We start from the raw sequence: 22,853 nt of genomic DNA on the forward strand, positions 1-22,853 counted from the left end.
TTCGGTAAATAAAGACACCTTTAATGCAAAGCTGACAATTTTAATGGACTTTTAATACAAGTTTTAACTTATCTTTGCATTAAAAGTGTCATTATTGACTGAATAATGCACAGTTTTAGTCTTCCATTAAAACTGTCATTACCTACCAAGTGACATTTGATTACTAGAGTAGTAGACATTCATAAACATGACAAGTTTCATGTCATGTTTACGACAGTGTCATGTCAGGTTTATGCACACCTGTTCAAATAAAGTGTTACCGATAATCCTTTATAGGGGACATAATGTCTTGAGCTATTTTTTATATAAATAAAACTGTATAAGATAAATTATTGTCTTTCATCAACAGCATGCTGTGTAGTTTTTCCCCTGTAAAGTTTTGGTCTCCTAAAATCTTACCAGATCTGCACTGGTCTACAAATGCAGTCGCCTCTGCTGTAAAACAGCGCCGTGTTTATTTCTGTTGTGTCAAGCAAGTAGGACAGTTTTTGCATCATCCTTCTGAGAGAGACTGATTTTCAACTGCTACATGGGAACTTTTGTTGAATAGATAATCTGGATCTGCAACTCAATTATTAATCTGCAGAAGAGTACCAGTAAGACACGTCTGATGTCTGCCTCAAAGAGACAGAGAAAAACCCGCTGGGATCCAAACAACACAGCTCCAGCTGATCATAACCTATATATTGTAATGTCTGCAGGAGTCTGCATGCGTGTGTGTAGTCACACGAGTTCTCACTTTCTGTATTTAGAAGTTAATGTTTGACATTTTCAAAAAAAAAAAAAAAAACCCTTTCATTATTTAGTGGGAGTCTTGTGAGAAGATATGAATCGGCTCGCCTGAGCTCTTAGTGCTTCAATCACCAAACTTTTAGATATAAACTAATTTAGCTTTGGCAGAAACTGCCTGAAACTTAGCTATTGTTAAATCCTGGAACTGCACATGTAAAATGAGGCGTGACTCTAATACTGCATGGCCTAGTTTAGAAACAAATGTTGGGTGGATAATTGTTAAAAAAGAAAAGACTACTTTGACCAGCCTTTTTTTTTTTTTTTTTGTTAAGATTTGAAAATTACAAGGAAATACCATCATAGGGGCATGCTGATTTGGCAATATAAGGAAAGGAAAAGTAAAATAGGGCAGCATTTTACTGTAATAAATGCGGAGGATACATTAGGTATGGTGAAACTTACTAAACATAATAAATATCTTGAAATAATTCATCCGTGCTGCGTAGCAAAGCCGGCCAGTCTGTAGCTGTGTGCTCTGAAGTCGTCTTTCTTTGGAAATAGTTCTTTCATCGAGTTAGTAAATGATTACAGACCTTGTCCTAACAATAAATTGTTCCAATAAAATGCATGGCTGTTTTTCCGTAATTAGCTATAAACCATGTTGTTTTACAAAATAGACAAAATAACCTTCAAGACAAAGCTTCGGTAACTCATGCTAGACTAAACCTTTAGCTGTCAGTTTTATCCAATCATGTGGTTTTCATTATGTGAACTCAAATTATGTCCATTTAAAGGCCTGTGATCGTATTTAAGGATCTACCAGGAAAGTTCTACTTGATTTTGCTTTTAATGCCACACTGCTGCAGGTTCTGAATTAGGACTGTGTAGAAAAACAACAAAACACAGCACAACAAAAAAAAAACATACGTGTTTCAATTAATGAAAAAATTAATTGGATGAAATGACTTAAAACATGCTGTTACTAAAGAAACTGTCTGGCTTTGTCTCAGCTTTTCTAAGACATGACAACACATTGGAATATATTCTCTCCATTCAGGAACAGTTGATCAAAGCTGCAGCTTTCTCACTTTTGCGGTGCCGGTTTCTGTGTTCAGGGTTTTCTCTATCATATATTTGCAATTGTTATTCAGCCTCTCGGTGAGTAATTTGCATCCGACATTTGGAAATGCTAGAATGGAAATATAACTTGCGTGCCAAGCCCCCAGAACCTTAAAAATCCATCTTAAAGAGGCAATTACTGATTAATCATCAGATTGTTGCCTGGAGTTTGGAAATGAGATGTCAAGAAAAAATAAAATAAAAATCAGGCATAGATAATACGTGATTTTTTTTTTTTTTTTTTTTTTAGGGTTATGATTTAATGCATTTTCCCAGCAACTATAAACTCTGACTAGGTCATAATTCTTTCATTTACTGCTGGTAAAATAATTGCTGAAACAAAGCAAGATTACAACCCAGATTACGAGTTGACAGACTCCCTGTTGCTCCAGTAAGAGACTCCTCAAGATGGGCCCACAGGGTTTTCATCTGACGTCATTTTGTTTTTCTGCATTCCCCCCTTTTTCTCAAGAGTCTTCAGCAGTAAATAAATAAATACATAAAAAACTGTGTGGGCTGCTTCTGTCTGTGTCTTGTTTGGTTCTGTTTGCACACAGACAGCGTGATACTCAAAACAACATCTGCAAATGTAGGCAGACCGAGGCGACTCTGCACACAAAGCTCTGTCCCCTGGACTCAAACAGTCACTCAGCCCGGCAGAGGGCCTCAGCTATACCCACTTATGGTGGTGAGAGTGTAAACAAACACCTGGGCTTTTCCCCCAGTCACCACAACCCCCTCAGTTAACACACACACACTCACACACACACACACACACGATCTGCCGCAGCTGCTGCTTCTGGTGCAGGTTACTGAGTGACTCTTGGTTTGGTTGACTGAAATTTCTTGTCAGCTGCTCTTTAGCTGATTTTCAGCCGTCTGGATGTTCTTCAGGTACCGAAAATGAAAAGAAGAAGAAGAAGAAGAAGAAAAGAAAGATGGTTCAGTATTAAAATGAACTGCTGTTGAAAATGTCCAGTGCCTTCTAAAAACAGCTCGTTCCTGATGACTGATTAATCGACAACAAGAAAAAAAGAAAAAAAAACTCAAATTCTCAAGCTGAGCTTTTACACGACGACAGTGACGTACTGACTTTTTTTTTTTTTTTTGTCTTTTCACTTTTCAATTCGTCTGGCCAAGAAATTTGTATATATATATATAAATCTCTTTAGAGATCAAACGGAGCAAAGGAATAATCTGTCCTCATGTGTCCTTAGAGAGAAAACTGGAAAACATGGACGAGGAGAACACATGAAGGGGAGGTTTGGAGGAAGGAAAAAAAAAATGGAACACATGGTTTCAATTCCCCCGTTCTCTACTCCTCATCAAATCTGCGCGATCTTAATTAGGACATTAAGCGTCTCCTTTCCTGCACACTTTTTTCCATCCCGTCAGCCTTTAGTGACGTGCAGGAACAACACCGACTTCAAAAGCAGCAACGTGGGCTTGTTATCGGACAGCGCTTGTTAAAAAGGGAGCGAGCGATGCCTCCCATTTGCCTCGGCCTGAGCCACGGCGCCTTTATCTCCTTCACGTCATCGAGCTCAAGAGTAGGTAGATTACTGGAAGCAGAAATAATGGCTGCTGTGTTTATCGTGGCTTGGACAATGTCCGTTTGGGCTCTGAACCAAAGATAATCTGTCAACCTGCTGCGAGGAAGGCCGCCTGAAATCTGGGAGTAAAATGCAACAGAAGAGGGAGCAAACAGAGGCCAGCTGGAGTTTACAGTCGGAGTCTGCAGCCAAAACTTTTATGTCTGAAAAATCCCAATTAGAGCAAGAAGCAAATTAACACATAGTTTTCTTGAAAATAAAATGAAGGGATTGAAAGCACGGCAAAAAAAAAAAAATGTTTTATTTTCTTTTCTTTTCTTACGGACCGGCTTGGACAAAGTTCATTGCAGATGGAACATTTTGTTTTCGGTCAATCAGGTTTGACCGAAATATATATATATATATATATATATATATATATATATATATATATATATATATATATATATATATATATATATATATATATTTGTGTTTTTACAAAGTTGATCATTGTCTTTTATATTTACTAATATAAATAAGCCTTTAAGTTGGCAGAAAAAGATGATGCAAAGCATCTGATTCACAAAATCTGAGTGAACTGGAAGCACACCTGCATTTTCGAGAAAAACACAAGCCCTTTGCTTCCTTGTATCAAAAAAAAAAAAAAAAAAAAACAGTCATGATATCAGCAGAATTATTGACCACCAAAAGTCTGGTTCGTTCTCCAAATGCCTCAAAGTTCGACGTTCATCTGCTGTTCCGGATCATGACGTTCTTTGCGCTAGAGATCGACCTATTGCAGTACAAAACGTGCAAATCATCCTCTGTCCACAACCAAAAGCCCCGTAAAAATTCTCTCAAAAGCTCGTAAGAAAGTAACATTTTACAGTAAAATAATAAAAAAAAGCATTTCATTTAAAAAAGATGAACAATTCTAGTTTAGAAATGCAGGCAGCGGCAAATATTTTTGGAGATACGTTCTTTTTGTACGGTGAAACTAAAATTTCGGTGTTTGGCTATAACAACTATTGTTACATGTGGAGGAAAAAGCAGGACTCCTGGAGGTCGAAGGACATCATGCAAGATATTCTGTACAAAGGCAGTGACATCATGTTGCGGGACACTGGAGAGACACTTCATAGAGAAAGTTGGCATCTTGTGGAAATACTGAAGCAACATCTTAAGACATCAACCACCAAGTTGAAGCTTGAGCACAAATTGGTCAAAGATTGAGCATCTCATCAAACCGGTTACCTTAAGGACCAGTGATTCTGGGATTTAGCTGTTAGAAATGACTTTGGTGATCATACTTGACGTCTAAAAGGGAAAGTTTGTTTGATTTAAAGTTAGACAGTAGGATAAAACCAGTGTGCAGATTTACAGGTGAATGTCGAGCGTGCGCACTGTAAATTGGAAAGCAACACATTCCTTCATCCATTTACATTCTCCCCACCAACACATTCTTACCCTGCAGATAAATGTTATTTCTAGCAGACGGGCTTTCAGCGTATGCATACTGGAATGTCTATTATGTTTTTACAATGTTTGCAGACGTCCCACTGAGACAGTTAAATTACTGTAACTGCAGCTCTAACTCTGTATCTGCTCCAGTTCTTCAACGATCAAAGCAGAGTGACTTGACACTTGACTGACGGACTGTGCGAGTGAAAACAGCCAGCCTCCTTATTTACATTTTGTGCTGGAGGCTCGGTGTCAGAACTCAAGGTTGTTCTGCTGCATTAGCAGAACGGCAAGAGCGTCTGCCAGTTCTTCAACTTTCATTAAAGCTAAAACTTTTAGGCCAAACGCTCTGCGCCCGACGCAGACTCTTGCTCCCCTGACAATAATGTTCCAACTGTTCACCCGCCAAACTATCTAACTATTTTATATTCCACACCTGTGATGTATTAGATGCAGTGGTCCGGCCTGACCATGCAAACACAACAGTACACTCCTTGTTAGAGCCCCAGGTCCATTATAGTGGGTGGGTTTGGCCCGAAAGTCTTCCAGAAACACTTTATCAGGAGGAGATAGACACACTGCGGGCCTTTGTGCTCCCTGTGACACAACACTCTAACGGCAGGCATTTCCTTCTCTCAGGAGGAATGTTTTACAACATTTAGGGTGAGGTATTTTAATTGAAACCACCTACAGCCTGACAGTAGCCTCAGCAGAGACACATGGAAAAGTGTCGAGGCTCCCTGCGGTGTCAACATCCCTCTTTCAAAACGCGTGACACTTGCCGTTTGATTTATGTTTTAAAGCAACGCTTGTGACGGTTTCCATCTATCTGCAAGTTCGTGGCTTGCTGTTGGTTGCTCATGTGGCTGAAGTTGCTTTGCCATAAATGACAAATAGAGCGGGCATGTCTGCTAATGAGACATTCATAACAAAGCCAGCACCAGCGAATGCTTCAGATTTGCTTGGATGTTTATTCTCATCGTTTTCATGTTAATGCCTGCATTAATTACACTAATTAATTGGTGTTTTCTTGGAACATCTGTAAATGTCCAGCAGTGCTGGAGTCCCAGTTAGTTTACTTGACAGCTTCTGCGGTTAGTTATCAAAGCATGACTACTAAGTGGCATCATTTTTGCTCTTTTAGCTCATCCACAGACGGCCTGATGTAACATGCTCTGCTTCTACTGATCCATTTGGTTTTGTTGTTAATTTGATATTTAAACATTTACACCAAAACCTTGTATTATGGTATTCATTACATGAAGTTTCATTTTATTCAGTGTTGTCAAATTTGTCCTCTATACTCTCAGTCATAATTCATTCCAAAAGTATTCATAGTTTTCTTTACAACAGCTATTCTCTTAAACTACCAATTTAAATTTATTTTGTTGGGATTTTATGTGATAGAAAAATACAGCCTGAGCTGAACTAGAAATGTTTGTGTCCAAGGGAATTCTTATGTGAAAATGACCCTGTCAAATTATACGCCTAAGTCCAATTCAAGCACTACTGCAAAACGTCGTTGTTCTAGGAGAGCTTGGACTAATGTGCTAACAAGAACGGACTAATGTGCTAACAAGAACGGACAAAAACTGCAGTCTTCAGATGTGCAAAGCTGGTTGGGACGGACACAAAAGAGCAAACCCAAAAGTTACCAAAGCAGGGAAAGAAGTAGTGACTCACTGAGGCTAAATTCAAATACATGATACTTTTTATTGTAAAAAACTTTGGAAAACAACCATAATTTTCTTTCCAATTGGGCCATGTGCACTAAAGAAGTTCATAGATAGTAGCTAAATCTCTGTTGTATGATAATATGCAGTAGAGTAAATAAAGATTTGTTTGATGTGTGTGTAATCTTCTTTTCTGCAGTTGTGGGAGGCCGTACATCAGACTGACCCACGGAGAGGGCTCTATCGATAAGGGAGAGAGGATACCGCGAACAGGTAGGGGCACAACAGCATCAGCATCTTTCCTGTGTCACATAAAGGAGATACAGGCATTTTTACAACAATCGTGGAAAACCCAAGCAAATTCCTTTTGTTGTTGTTTAATGAGAAAATGTGCCTTCATTTCTGACATCTACAACAATTCATGTTTCTGTATAAGTTGTTTTCTTTAACATTTAGTCTTTTATTATGAGAAAGGTATTTCAAGCCAATTGAGTTCTTCAAATTTAAGAGATTTGAAATAAAATGACTTCCTGCTTTGTTGGTATATTTTAAAGAACTGAACAAGATGCTCAATATAAACACGACCCGGAATAGTAGTCAATAGAAAATGTCTCAGATCTGTCTGAGTGCATTTTAAGAGTAAAATCCCCATTGAAATGTCTTAGAGAAATACTAATATGTCTTAATCGTTACTAAACAACAGTCTAATCAAGTGTGGATATAAATGCTGTTCAGTTAGCTTTATTTGTTTTCATGGCTCTAGTTCATAACAAATGTCATCTCAAAGCACAAGATAAGCAGATCCAATAGGCCCAAGTTCAGTTTAAATCAAACTTATTCAAATAAAGTTGAATTATCTAGTTCAGAGTCAGATTAGATACACACCAATACAGGCCAGTTCGGCCGGTTACGTAATGCCAGCTGACGAACAGAGATCTCTGTGAGGAAGGTGAGTTGATCACAGCGAGTCACGGGTCTTGCAGCAATCCGACATCTCTTTGTTTTTCTGTATTGACAGAGGACTCTGTCGTTGTGTCATCAGACTATGACAGCACCCATGAAGCCAACCACAGTGACAGCAGTGATGTAGCACAAACAGAGGAGGACTCAGAAAAGGGAAAAAAGTCCTCCCCGAACGTCATCCTCCATGCACTAATGCCTCCTGAGGTGAGTCAAGGCACGCACGTTCAAAAACATCTCTCGGATGCCGTACGATGCGGAAACGCAGTGGGAAAGAAAGAAGTCTGCACGCCCCTGTAAAAATGGCAGCTAAAACATGTGGTGTTGATTTTAAGAGCTTCTTAAGTTCTCTTTAGACTTCCTGCACTTTTACAAACGTCTTCTTCCATCTGAAGAACGGCATCGCCGTCCACCGCTGTCTTTTGGATGTGGTGAAGTTTTGGTGATGCGCTGTGGCCACATGTTCCAGTTTGGTTTTATTAGACCATACAATTGTCTTCCGTTTGGCTTGGGGATTTTTCTGCCAGATCTGTAAGTTCTTTTGAGAAGGAAGGGGATCTGCCTGTCAACACGACTCCTGAGTCCAAACACATGAAAATTACAGGAGACTGATGTCGCCAGTAAACAGGAGCAACCAGAAAATCCTGCAGTTTCTTCCATTCTGTCAGAGTCTTGAAGGTTCCCCACATCAGATTATGTTTAGTCTACAAATGATGGAGAAAAGTCCAGTTATATAATAGTAATGCTACTGTTCCACATATGTTCTCCAATTATTGTCTTCAATGTACCGTGATAGACATAAAATGCTGTGATTTGCTGCTTTGTACAGTGAAAGACATGTGATGCATGTTATTACAACTTTTTTTAAAGGTGTTTCCCTTTATTAGATGTTTGTTTTTATTTATACACTGAAGTTGAACAACACAAAAATGATTTTACCATAAATGTGCATATTTTTCAGATCCAGTGTACATGCATATGGTTTGTGCCATTCAGAAATGTATTCCTTAAAACATTTACATTATGTGTTTTTTGTGCAGGACAAACCCATTCTGGCACAAGAGCCATTAGTAATGGAAGAGCTGGAGCCTTTAATGAGTCAATTAAATAATTGGAACTTTCCTATTTTCACTCTAATGGAGAAGACAAATGGAAAATGTGGGAGGATCCTCAGTCAGGTGAGAACATTAAAAAAACACGAAGAAGTGAGATCCAACATGAATTACTGCAATCCTCACTTCTCATTAGGGACATGAACAAAACTCCAACACAGTTAAAGACTTTATTTTCTTCTTCATTAAGAACCAACACAGTTTCACTCCTCCAGCGTTTCTGACTCAGAATCAAAAAACAAGAGCACTTAAGACAAATGAAAAGCGCAGCCTCGTTAATAAATAAGAACATGTTTATAGGACATCAGATGAACACTAAATCCCACAGATCCGCAGTTGTTGTTCTCTCACGGTGATGTACGAGGAGAAAACGTCTTTCTCCAAATGAACAACTGTTGGCTTGGGGTTTGTCATTGAAAGCAGTGTGTCTGGGATCGCTCTGAAGGGGTCTGCATCATGTAAAGGTCTCTGGGTGATTTGTAAGGGAGAGGAAAGCAATTTTCTTCATAAGGAAACTTTGCCGAACAACAATTTAGGAGTAGCTGTACATTTTTAAGAGCCAGCATTGGTCAGATGAGACCGAGATGCATTTGTGACGTGTGCAAACCTAACTGGTGCACTGCAGTAAACGTGTGTTCCTCTCAGCCATCCGCAAAGGTGGGAGTGTAATTATATTTTCATATTTGACTGTTTCTGTCCCAAAGGCTCCCAAGAGCGAAAACTACCACGAGATAATGACCAAGAACACCCCCCCCCCCACACACACACACACACACACACACACACACACACACACACACACACACACACACACACACACACACAAATACTTTCTGATGTTTCAGCTGAATACTTTGTAGAAAACAATAGAATAGACAAGAATAGAATAGAAAATATCTGTATTTTTCACCAGAGATTAAATATATATATATATGTTGTTGACTCACAGAGATACAGTGAAGATTAATAACAATTTATAAAAGGGTTATGACCAAAAAGGCAAAAATGTAAGGTTACAAAAGTGAGCCAAAGTAACATAAGACAGATAAATGAAGTGAGTCATGTAGTGGTTCAACAGCTATGACACAATTGACTGCAATGGGATTTTAGCAGATATTGTAATAAACTTTATTTGTCTCATTTTCTGAGGGTGGTTTTCACAGAACATTTTGTGCTGCAGGTGTCTTACAGGCTCTTTGAGGACACTGGCCTGTTCGAGACCTTTAAGATCCCCGTCAAAGAGTTCATGAACTACTTCCATGCTCTGGAGAGCGGCTACAGAGACATACCATGTAAGCTTAAACGTCTCTCAGCTGGTCGTGGTTTCACTCACACTGTTTTCCTGTCAGCTGTTGTTGCAGATGTAAAAAACAAATCAGCCACTAGATGAAAATGCACTCCCTCCAGTTTTTTTCATTCTACGGTGTACAGTACAAAACAAGAGTTTGCCTTTGTGTTGCTGTGAGAAACCTGAACGGCTCAACAGTGCGCCCTGGTGGAAAGCGTTTTAATTTGGAAAATATGCTTTCTCCTCTGGATCAGATCACAACAGGATCCACGCCACAGATGTGCTTCATGCGGTCTGGTACCTCACCACGCAGCCTGTGCCTGGTCTACCCAGCCTCATTAATGATCACAGCTCAGCCAGTGACTCGGGTATGCACCATTTTATCAGTACCTATAAGTGCAAAGAAAGAACATGAGCTTCTTCTTTTTTTTAATGTAATTATAAGTTTTGTATTGGATAAGAAATTTCGGGTATAAAAGGTTTTTCGGAAGGTTGTTCCATGTGCCTTGATCCTCCCTGTAAGCCATCTCATCAGTGTGAGAACATCCAGCTTTCGTCAAGCTTTTGGCACATGTTTTTCTGTATTTGAAGTCTAGGACAGCATGAAATTGCTGGCAAATTACGAGTTCCCTCTCACCAATATTTCAAAAACCTTGTTTGTATGCCTCACCAGGACCATCCCTTTGATCCACACATAAGTCGATTAAAACATCCGTGTGTGTATCTGTGCATATGCGCTCCGCCGTGCATTACTGGCGCATGTAGATGGACCTAAAGTGTGAGTGTTGTGTGTAAATTCTGCCATCCTGATCCGAAACCCCCTCGCTTTGTCTCTTCCCTGTGGTCAGACTCTGACAGTGGGATAACACACAGTCACATGGGCTTCCTGGTTTCAAAGACCTACACTGTGTCAGAAGACGGATATGGCTGCCTGTCTGGCCTCATCCCCGCTCTGGAGCTGATGGCGCTTTACGTAGCTGCTGCAATGCACGACTACGATCATCCTGGGAGAACGAATGCTTTCCTCGTGGCCACCAGCGCCCCTCAGGTACTTTGTTCCCAAAGTCCACCAGAACCACGCTCTCATTTGAATCGGAGAAATGTGGAAATTTGTTCGTCCGACTTTTCTGACATCTTCATCATCAGAAAGGTCAGGCAAACATTTTTGCTGGTGAGCTGTAAAGAAAAGCAGATTCAAACAGTCAGCTCTTCACGCCGTCAAGTGTGCAGATTTACTGGAGTCTCTGCCTGGCCCTGCAATTGTTTCATTTTGTTTTTCAGAAAAGCGTGTTTTCTTTTCTAAGAAGCTATCAGTTGCTGTTGACATGAGTTTGGGCTGTCCCCAAATAATTCACCTCTTTAACATATTTTACTGTTTATTTTTTATTGCCTCATAGCCTCTGCTGCCTAAAACTCATTACATCACTCCCTCCGCTTTTCTGCTTTCCTCAGTTTGTGCAACTAATTTAAGCCCAGAGCCACACCTTTGGAAAAATAAATCCACAGCTTACAGCAAACACCAAAACATGGGGCAATTTATTTACATAAGTTATAATGTCGTAACTTTCAAGTAACAGTGTCCTAAACGACTCACCTCTCTGTAAATCCTGATGTAAAAGTCTGATCAGGTTTTCCAAGAACTACAAACTAAATCAATGTTTAACCAACTGCTGTGTCAACATTCTTGATAGCAGAGCAATAAAAATGTGACATGAAAACATAAATGAGAAGAAGTAGATATTAGCCTGACCTAGAGATAATGGTATATCTTTATTGTGTATTGATATACCTCCAGCTCTATCACTTCCATAGATTTTTCATTTGAACTGAGGCCTCAAAACATCTTAGATGGACCCACTTTTGAGTGTAAGGTTTGAAAGGTCTTAAATGTGCATACTTGCTCATTTATTTCCTCTTCCAAGAAAGTGTTTTCCTTTGTTTTTGAGAAATACTTTGGAAACATTCATGGGTTCCATGTGCTACAGTTCTGGCTGAAGACGTTAACCATCACAGACGATGTCGTCCAGTAGCCAGTCCTGCTGGAAGGAATTGAAAGCCACACATTCTGGCTCATTGTGAAAACCTAAAACAGTGTTCGCCCCAAAATGTCCTTGTTACATAGTTACATACCAGACACTTTTTTTCTGCCAGTAGTGATGCAGCTTTAGTTTAGCTCCTTTTTGTGAAAATTTTCCTACTACTGCAACTTTCACAATATTAGCAATTTATTAATCACATTTATTCAATAGTGTGATTGATATAATAAATGCATCTGTTTGCATAAGGTGGCTTTTGTATGAACAAGAAGCCCCCCCAAAAAAAAAAAAAACCTGTGTGATCTATAACGCAAACAATTCGATCAGGTTTTCCAACACATATAAAAAGGATCAACGCTTTTAACTCACCGCTGGGCCTGCTTTCTTGATGTTAGGACAGTAAAACCTCTTGTGAAAACAAATGAGTCAAAAAGTTTGTTGGGCGAAGTTCCAGGAAAAAGCAACAGTCTCAGGGCCGGGAATAGAGAACAGCTCCTCCCCCTTCAGCCCTCCACATGAAGAGCTTTGATCTAATCTGTGTAACCCTCTCATCTCTAGAGGCCCCGCATTTGGGGGGTAAAATCTCCCGGAATGGTTCCAGGAGATTTTAGGGAGCAACATTGAAGCCCTGCTTGTACACACTCATGCAGCGAGTTTGGCTGTTTGCAGGCAGTGCTCTACAACGATCGCTCGGTCCTGGAAAATCACCACGCCGCCTCTGCCTGGAACCTCTTCATGTCACACCCAGACTACAACTTCCTGGTCAACCTGGACCACGTGGAGTTCAAACGCTTCAGGTTCCTGGTCATCGAGGCCATCCTGGCAACAGACCTCAAGAAGCACTTTGACTTCCTGGCTGAGTTCAATGCCAAGGTACTGCGAAAGATAAACTCTTAAATGATTTTCATTAAGTATGAAATGAAATGGAATACGTATTATTTTTCTGGAAAATCTTATTACAGCAATAAACTCTATATCTACATTTAGGTATATCTAAAAAAGATTTAACATACACTACTTTAGGTAATTTATTGCAAGGAACAAACTTTCATTAGTTTAAACTGCTGTTGTCTGAGCCACTTGAATATTTTTTTCTCATTATTCCTAAGTTTGTTTGTTTTTTTAAATACTGGAAGTAGTCTGTGAAGAGAGGAAAGTATTACACATTTCTAACATTTCACACGCTGCCCAGGAAATTCTTTATTTTTAGATGTGAGAAAAACCGACCGGCCTTTAATTGTTCCCCCAGGTGGGCGATGATCCGTCAACGGGTATCGACTGGTCTAATGAGAACGACAGGCTACTGGTGTGCCAGATGTGCATTAAGCTGGCAGACATCAACGGGCCTTTAAAGTGCAAGGACCTGCATCTGCAGTGGACCGAGGGCATTGTCAATGAGTTCTATGAACAGGTGGGTCAACGCTCAGCGGGGCTGCGATGCTTGTGGGAACGAAGCGATTAAAAACGCCACTGCAGCACTGTGTGCCACAATGCCGCTTTGCAAAATCAATCTTCAATTTATCCTATTTGAGTTTTTAAGTGATAGATCAACAAAACTTTATATGTGGCTGTTAAGGGAAAATAAAGCTAAATTGTAAGAGAACGTACAAGAATTTCTTCTTTTTTTTATGTTCTCAAACAGATGACCTGATTACAAAATACCAGATTCAGGCAAAAGAAACACCTTTCTATTTTTCTTTCTTTAAACACAACAAAAAACCATGAAACTAATACTTGCAGTAGGTAAAGTAAAAATGATTTATGTGACAGCATGATTAAGTCCTTCAAATGCCACATGACAGCAGGATCAGCAGGTGGTGTTAGGATAACAAAGCTTGTGCATAAACAAGAAGACGCTTGACTTTAACATTTGGGTGCCATCTGCTCTTAGGGCACCCAAATGGCTAGCAACGGCCCTGGATACAAATGAGATTGTTGCTTCAAAGAGCAATTTTTTTGTCCACCCATGTTGACAGCTCCTTTGTATTTTTTCAGATTTAAAAAAAATACAAAATTTTTTTTGACAACTCAAACTGTAGGAGTTTTGCATAAAAGTCTGTCTGTACGGTAATTATGGCCTCATTTTGAATGGAGTTGCAGTAACAAACATAACCTAGTTATGACCACAGCTTATTTCCACTCGCAATTGTTTGTTAGGATGGTATGCACTATTGGCACTGAATTCCTCCTGTCTCTGTTAATTGCTCAGGCACTGCTGCTTTAATACGACGGTTTAGTGCCTACATACTGACTGGACCGCCACGCAGGGCAAAGGTCAAACAGGAGAAAAGCCTTTCTGTGACAAAAGGTTTGAATGCTTCCAGGAGAAGTGATGCATGAAGGCGGTGTCTTCCAGGCAGCTGACAGAGATGGCTGAGTGCACTTCACAGTCTCCAACATTATCTGCCTTCCTCAAAATGTTTAAAATTTTTTATTTATTTGTTTCCTGGACATGCCTTATCAACTGAGGTGTCATTAATCATGAGCTCTTTTAGTTTCCTGAAGATGTTTTAAAGTTTCTCTTGCTGCTTTGTCCTTGTTCCCGAGCATGTCAGTATATCACACACTTAAAAATCTGAATGTGGAGCTGCAGTGAGTCCCTGCGGGTCTCCTATGCAGAGACAATTTGTCCTTGACTCAGGTGACCGTTGCTCAGGTCTTTGCTGCATGACCCTTCACTGTGTGCCTCCTTTGCTGTCTGATTCTTACGGTGGCCCTGAGGTGCAAACCACCTCAGCAAATTGAAAGCACAATTACAAATGACAAAAGCGCTACGACATGAACGAAAGAACGTAAAGGACGTAAAAAAAAAAAAAAAGAAGCCTGAAATGAATTCAGGTGATGTTGTGCTGATTTTTCTAATCCAATCTTACATTTTATACATTGAGTTGGGGATGGAAAAAAATCCAACACTAAAATAATTTGACCCATTTTTTTTGCCACATTTCTTCAGGCATTTGCTACAAAACAAATTAAAATTGAAGGCAAAGTTTAAAAGAAGATTCAGGACGTTCTGCAGACTTGGTCATATTTCAGGTTTCAGTGAAATGCAGGCTTGCATCATCCACCAAAGCCACTTATCTTTAAGCCAGAGTAACTTCCTGTTCAAAAGTAATAACGAGCTGTAGTCCAATCAGCGAATTCTTACATCCTCCACTGGGACAAACCTCTTCCATTTCCTTCATGTTGGAGCGCTTGCGTAATTTGTAATATTGCTTTCAATTTGCTGAAGTGGTTTTCACCTCAGGGCCACCGTAGATTATAAAAAAAAGCCCATTAGCGACACTAAAGTAAGAAAAATATCAGAAGATAGGATATTTTATTCTTCATGTAATCATCATCATAGGTCAGTCCTTCACCCAATATCTCTTTTGTTATGTTCTGTTATTGCATGAAAAGGACAGAAGAAGACTCAGCATCCCACTGAAAATTGGTTCTTTGCTAAATTGCCTATTTTTTATTGGCGTAAACTGATTAATTCTTTGATAATTTGTTCTGTTTTAATTTAGATAAGAAACAGTCAAAAACTATATTTCATTCTGCTGGACCATGAATAGCATAATCCAAAGGTGACAAGTTAGGAAAGCCAGAAAACCTGAAAGGAGATGTTTTCACTTTTGTCTCTGTAGATGTCATGGAAATCACACTTTTTGTTGGGTTCTTAATTAATTTCAGAGATATTTGAAAAAGTTTGCAAAAGTACCAAAACAAAAACTATAAGTTGCTTCTGTTCATTGTTCAGTAGAAGTAACTAAGCAAATTTAGCATCTGGTACATGATAATCAGTCATGTTCATTGAATTAGGATCTGCAGATGAGGCCCATTTGTCAAATTAAAAGTACCTTTTAAAAAATAAAACATAGCCTACTTTTTATTAAGCTCATGTTTCTGTATCGAATATGTTTCCTTAATCGTAGGATGCAATAATCTAAAATTAAATGTCATGTTTTCATTGAACCTTAAGCGGAAATGTCATCACAATTAACAGGAATAAAGACTTTTAAACGCCTGCTTGTGTTTTCTGAAAGAAAGGAACTTAATCAGGAATATTTTATTTTATTGAATGGGTCTACAGATGACCAATCAGAATCAGCTAATGCTGTAACTCAGTAAATGTTCTTCCTTTTGGTTTGCATCATTTTGTGATAATGGCTCATTCTGTATGTAGGGCGATGAGGAGTCCAGCCTGGGGCTTCCTGTCAGCCCCTTCATGGATCGAGCAGCGCCGCAGCTGGCCAAGCTTCAGGAATCGTTCATCACGCACATCGTCGGACCGCTCTGCAACTCCTACGACTCGGCTGGCCTCATACCCGGACGGTGGGTGGAGCCAGAGCCTGAGGAGGAGGAGCCAGAGATCGCTGAAAGCGAGGAGGCAGATGAAGACGGATCCACCTGCTCTGACGCGTCGCGTAAGTACGAGGGTCCGAACCAGAGTGAAAACAAGACACCACTGGAACCTTAAAACAATCATGAACCTTAAAACTGTCTTTTTTTTTTCTTTTAGAAAATCATTTTCTCGGTATGCAAATTAACTTGCTCAATTTTTGTTCTTGACCTTCAGATTTATTTATCCAGCACAATTGATATTTATTCAACCAATCTCAGCAAATAAAACCTCCTTCGGTAATTTGTAACATATAAAGAAGTATTTAATATAACCTTTGTTAGAATTGACCCTCTTTCATTCTGCTAAGACTGAAAGATTCTGATAACTCAGTTGCAGTAGCACTGATTGATAATATTTATTCCCAGAAGACAGCTGTAATTGGCAACAAGCAGAAAGCCTTGACTTGACCTATGTCCATCAGGTAGCTAAGTGCAATTTACTAGACATATAATCTCTCCTCTATGCAACACGGATTGTTTGGATTGTCATTTGTTACTAGAGATTCATCTGAGTCAGCACACCCAGCTGGATTGCACTTCATTATGCTCCCATTTTGCTCCTGCTGATCATGTTTTCATTTTTTATGTCTTATCTTTTGTATTTTTAGGGCAAAAGTAAAAAAAAAAAAAAAAAAAATTAAGAAATTAGAAAAATACACGTATTTTTCTAGTAGTGTATTTTAGTGGCTGGACGTCTAACTAAAAATTGCTTCCCTAACTAAAATGTCTTATGTGTGCACGCAGAAGATTGGAACTGCTCTTAAACATAAGAGCCTTTCTTTGTAAATATTTGATAGGTCAGAGTTATGCAATATAAAAGTTTTTATTTTAAAAGTAAATCTCATCTCATTCTGTTTCAGTGAATAATGGCTGACAATAATGAGTTACTGAGGAAACCAAGAAACTTGCAAAAGATGATTTTCACTACACAGGAATATCAACTAAGCTCATTTAAGACCTTAAGAGAGTTTTAGACCTAAGTTAGAGACTTTTAAGAGACTTATTAGTTTAACAAACACATCTCTCAAAAATGTCACATGCAGAACTAAAAGTTAGGAAGAAATGCAAAGACAATTAACCATCCAAGCGCCATAAACCCCAGAGAATTATTGCTAAAGATCCCTCTAATAAGATCTTAAAGATGGATCGCTCTCATCTTTTGTACTGTATTCTGTTTAGAAATACCTGATTGTTGATTTTGTAGCACATTTACAGTTAGAGCACCAGTTTGTCCCCTTTACAACACAGAGCCAGAACTTTTTATCACATTTTGCTTCTTTTTTAAAAAAAAAAAAAGATTTATGAGATGGGTCAGAACAAGGGAGCCTATGATTGCAAAGTGGGGGGAAAAAAACAACATGTTTTCCAATTTTTTTTAAACAGATGCCAGTCTGAAAAAAGTCGCCTGGAAATTTATCCGCACAATCTCCAAGCCGATAAGCTGCAGACATAATTCAGTAACTACGGCTGCAATCTGGGCTGGACATTTGAAAGTGTCTAAGAAACAGTAGCCTTGATTTTCAAAGATTTTTCTTTAAAAAAAATAAATAAATAAAAGAAAACATTGCAAACATTGTACTTTATTTATAACTCATTGATAATGCTACAAAATTGGCCCTGAGCCCAAATCCTTTATTTTTTTCAAACTATAAATGAGACTGTTTATAACTTTATTCACGCTTATTGATTTATTTACTCAGGGGGGTTGAATACATAAACATGTCACAAAAACCCAGTTACTTTCACTTACCAATAATTTTGACCAATAAGTTAATGTTGGTCTGCAACATCAATATATATCCTTTATAAGAGGCATGTTGGTTATCATAAGAAAAAAGCAAAAATAACACTAAATAAATTACTTTCCTTTTTTTTTCATCCAGAAAAAGCAGCTCCCAAGAAAAGGAGGAAAGCATTCTGCCAGATCACGCAGCACCTGCTGGAAAATCACAAGATGTGGAAGAAAGTGATAGAAGACGAAGCGCAGAATGAGGAGCAGGGAACGGAGTCCGCCCACTTAAACAAAGTCACTGAGCCGATTCTGGCCATTGACGAAGAAGAGGAGGAGTCGGGCAGCAGGGAAGAGCCGGTGGAAGGAGAGCATTGTGAGGAGGAGACGGAGAAAGCCGAGTGGCCCGTTTCTGACAGGGACGACTCTCAGACTCCAGAACCGCAGTGAAACCTCTAAACACCCTCAGATAGAGACGCAGCATCAGTCAGGATAAGGATGTAAAGAAATTTTCCTTTTGACCTCATCCTGCTGACTCCTGTTTCTGCCAGCACATTACTTAGACACAACACTGTAGATGTTTGGGAAACGCGTGCCTACACAGAAAAAAAAAACAACAAAAAAACAAAAAAAACAGGGTGGGAAATCTTGTGCTTTACATATTTAATCTGAATATGTGGTTTTACCAAACATTTATATGGGTTTTTCTTTTCTCACATTGCAATAATGCATTATTCATGGACTTAGGGATACAGACTATTTTGCTACTGTCAGGAGTTGAAGACAAACAGTTGCATAGGTTTTAACAAAGCGTGGTAACACAGGACTGCAGAAATCTGCTGCCTCTTTATACAAAAATGATTTCCCGAATGTGATTATATATAAACATCACCATCACATGCTTGTGTTTTGATTGTAGCTCATCTTTTTTGGTTTAAGCTGTGCTAGTTTATGTCTTTTTATTTTTTTATTTTTTTTATATCCACACATAAATTGTAAAGGGACCGATTCACACACTAGGAATAATCTTCTTCCTTTCACCTCTTGACAGAAATAATCCCTCACTTGTGGGTTTTAGCACCCAAAGTCAAATATTTATGAATATGATGTTTGATCTTTATTGCCAAATGAGGTATTTAATGCCGTCATGTGGAGATACGTCTCAGAAACGCAGAGGCAGCTCTGAACTGTCTCTATGCGTCTGCATTTGGGAGTTCCTCAGTTTTTACTCTAATGTACACATTTGTTCTCCAGAAGGCAGAAGGGCGAAAAACATAAGTCAAATGATTTTCATTTTTAAAATGTAAACCTGATGTCAAAGACACAACCGTTTTACAGCATTGCCTGTCAAAAGTACTCATACGCCTCTATCTGCTTCCGATCACAATGACAAACTCGCTTCAGTCAGACCAAAGTTAAACTGCAATTAAACGTGTTAAGCACTATTTGAGAGAGAAAAAAGTAATGCTGCAATGCCAGCCTGAATCCCATCCGCACAGCGCGACAAATAACGGTGGCAGCATCATGCTGTGAGCCGTTTTATTCATGAAAAGATGAATAGCCAAGCAGTATTCTTGAGATCGGGACTAAACCGTTACAATCGAGCCAGAGCCAGACTGAAATGGTTTCACTCAAACACATCCGAACCAAAAATCCCAAGAGAATATCTGACGAGACTCAAACGTTGCTGTTCATGGATGTTCTTTGACCCACCGGATGGAGAAAGAGGAATTGGAGAAGGAGATTCTACAAAACATGGACTGGAATTCAAAACAGGTTAACTTTACATTTTTACTCATTTTTAATTATGCAAAAAAAAAAAGAAAATTTAGTGAAATTTGTGGCCATAATTAATATATTCAATCTTAACCATAGAAGAAAAATTCTGCACAATTCTACACATTCCTGAAAACAAGACAGTAACTGTATGCCAAAAATAACATTTTCTACTGATTTTCTTTTTCCTGTAGAAAAAATATTCTTTTTTGTTTTTTTTTTATTTTAGAAAAAAAAAATTACAGAATAACAATCTCTTAATGAAGTGAGTCATCACAAACAAGATCTAAATTCAGTTAAATTGTTGCCAAAAATTAATAATCCTGGGGGGATTTTTTACCAAACCGGTCCAGAGCTGGAACCAGCTTCAATTCCAGACAACCAGCTTCGTTCTGCTTAGTTATGTCACAAAAAAAATCTGTAGAGGGCCACAGTACAGCGAGTAATTTAAACTATGCTAGTCATAATTTATCTCTGTACCCCTGCAATTAAATGCCCGATGTCCTACATTGTTTTTAAACAAGTCATGTAGTTGCGAACTGTGTTTGACAGTCATTGAATTTGCACACGACTCATCAAAAACGACCTTTTGTAAGTCACACACAACATAGATCAGCAGATTGTGAAACCGTGTTTGCCAGTGCAAATAGCGATGGTGAGCAAAACGCAAGCGTTGCGTCGACTCACATGTGACTCCATGATGCGTGACAGCAAAACTAAAAGCTGAAAAATGAGAACGAGTGACTCCAGGTGTTCAAATGCTTGTTCAGTCTTAGATCCATGTCAAAAGTTTAGATCTGACACCTGAGGTAAGTTTGGAGTTTTTACTTGGCCCGATTAAGTGTAAGTTCAAGTGTCAGTTATCGTCGACGGCGCCAGAGCTTTGGAGCTGGACACAGAAAGAGTCGGTGCTGAGTGAGCGCCGGGACCACTGTGGTGGAAAACAAGCTGGAGCTAAAGTTCATAGTAAAACGGTACTCAGCCGACACGGTCATTCTGCTGAACTGCTGTTCAGAAATGGCTCAGCATTTTTTGGGAAGTCATCTGGTGGCCAAACTCGAGCAGGAGAACATAAAGTTCTTAAATTCTTCATTTAAAACTTAAAAGCCAACACAAGGATTGAAGGTTTTATGGGAGCTGTCACTTTTTATTTCATTAGAGATGTTTACACTTTTTGAATGGGAGCTCTTTGAAGTCTGTCAGATTTCACTTACAGGTACTTTTTGCTTCATCCATCTTTTAGATAAATTATGTAATCGGAATCAAGGTGCTGAATTTTATAAAAAATAAAAAAAACATGAAATGTAAATCTAACAGACACTGGTTGTTACCCTCAGGAAAACTACATCTGTATCACATTTAAAGACGAACACAAACGTGCGTTTGTTCCGAAACACGACTTTGAAGGGCAGAGAACAACTAAAGACACTCACCGTGTCTTTGTGCAGCGAAGCTGTTTGATTCTCCTCAGGGACTCGTTCGTTCACCTACAGTTCACAGCAGACGGCATGCTGACACACACAGGCTGGTCAGAGCTTCGCAGCAAACATACGCAGCAAAGTTTTAATTCTACTTCAAGTTAATGACATCTACTGTGGTGTCTTATTCAGGAGAGAGCTCAGACAAAGCCAAGAAATCTCATACACTCCATGTAGTCTCTTAAAATAGAACTGAAGCTTCATTAGAAACCGCTCTAACTTGTGGAGAGATGTTTGGTCAGCATGGTTATCTGACTTTTAGTTTTGGTACCACCAATGTAGTGAGTTGTTTTCATTGTCTAAGCTCGCCTGGTTCTGTTGCTCAAACCCCCCAATAAATGTCAGGTGTTCGTATTACCTCAAGCATTAGGTGTAAAACATTATTTAGTTGCAGTGATGATCACGGATGCTTCTCTTGCCTCTGCTAGGATACATGTGTATTGGGAGAAATGGTTTCCCTCCATTAGCTGTAAGGGGTTAAAATTATTGAAGTGAAGTTGTGTTAAAAGGCTATAGTCAGTTAAAATAATCACTTTTAGTACAAAGTTTTTTATAGAAATAGTTAAAAGTCATTTAAAGACAATGGACAATCTGCTTTGGCCTTTTCCTCTCTAACATCCATTGATCTGGATTTATGATCAACGAATACATCAGGTAACACTTTACCCTTTTAACAGAACCTCATGCAAAAGAAATCCCCAGCGATCCTTTTGAGAAAATTTGACAAAAAAAAAAAAACAATACGTTCATAAATGTAAGTGTTGCTCCTTGAACATAAATTTTGGAAACATTTCAATCAATTTATTATTATTATTTATTTTATTTTTTTCCAAGAAGGAGCCACAACAAACCTCTTTAATGAAAGAAAAACTGGTGTTTAGGGGTCAAAACTGTGCTGCGTTTACATTGTGTGGAAGATTTATAGCTGTAATCTGGGTGCAAAACATTTTAAAGCTGAATGGAAAAACATTTGGTAACACTTTATTTGAAGGGGTGTGCATAAGACTCACATGCCATAAATATGACATAACATCTTAAACATGAAGGAGCTGTCATGAAGGGTCTTTCGGTAAATAATGGCACTTTTAAAGCAACGTTGCTTTACAAGTAGCATTAAAAGTCCATTAGAAGTGCCAACTTTGCAATATTTGGTAAATAATAACACTTTAATGCAATTATGGCAGTTTTAAAGCAACTTAGCATTAAAAGTGTCATCATTTACTTCATGACTGCAGTCACAGACATTCATAAAGACTCTGTCATGTTCATAACAGTTTACGTTTATGACGTTGTCATGTCAGTCTTACGCACAACCCGTCAAACAAAGCGTTACCAAAGATTCATAGAATACCTCTCTGTTGATTTTATGCTTATTTGTTTGGCTTTAGACATGTTTTCTTTCTGTGAGGGAACAGAAACAGTACGAGTTTTATAAAGATGGTCGACTCCATCTCCTGCTAAGTGCTTCGCTCTTTTTCAGGGGGTGTAACATAAGCGTCACATCAAGTGGGTTTGCGAGTCTCAATACCACAAATGCCAACCTTTTGTAATGCAGTGCTTCAAAATGC

General features: G+C 38.8%; 1 protein-coding gene across 2 annotated transcripts in view; it reads left to right on the forward strand.

Annotated features, from left to right (window-relative positions):
* pde3a (phosphodiesterase 3A, cGMP-inhibited) overlaps positions 1-19,858 on the forward strand; it is an 80,964-nt gene extending 61,106 nt beyond the window's left edge. For both annotated transcript variants that reach the window (XM_055025225.1, XM_055025287.1), the window contains 10 exons: positions 6,720-6,793; positions 7,539-7,687; positions 8,521-8,658; positions 9,773-9,884; positions 10,135-10,248; positions 10,729-10,928; positions 12,586-12,789; positions 13,166-13,327; positions 16,085-16,325; positions 18,186-19,858. In XM_055025225.1, coding sequence (XP_054881200.1) covers positions 6,720-6,793; positions 7,539-7,687; positions 8,521-8,658; positions 9,773-9,884; positions 10,135-10,248; positions 10,729-10,928; positions 12,586-12,789; positions 13,166-13,327; positions 16,085-16,325; positions 18,186-18,481 — 1,690 coding nt within the window. In that variant the 3' untranslated portion in view covers positions 18,482-19,858. The remainder of the gene's footprint in view (positions 1-6,719; positions 6,794-7,538; positions 7,688-8,520; positions 8,659-9,772; positions 9,885-10,134; positions 10,249-10,728; positions 10,929-12,585; positions 12,790-13,165; positions 13,328-16,084; positions 16,326-18,185) is intronic.
* The last annotated feature ends 2,995 nt before the right edge of the window (positions 19,859-22,853 follow it).

Source organism: Poeciliopsis prolifica, unplaced genomic scaffold (assembly GCF_027474105.1).
Source record: "Poeciliopsis prolifica strain line A6 unplaced genomic scaffold, Auburn_PproV2 SCAFFOLD001, whole genome shotgun sequence".
In the NCBI taxonomy this organism is placed as follows: domain Eukaryota; kingdom Metazoa; phylum Chordata; class Actinopteri; order Cyprinodontiformes; family Poeciliidae; genus Poeciliopsis; species Poeciliopsis prolifica.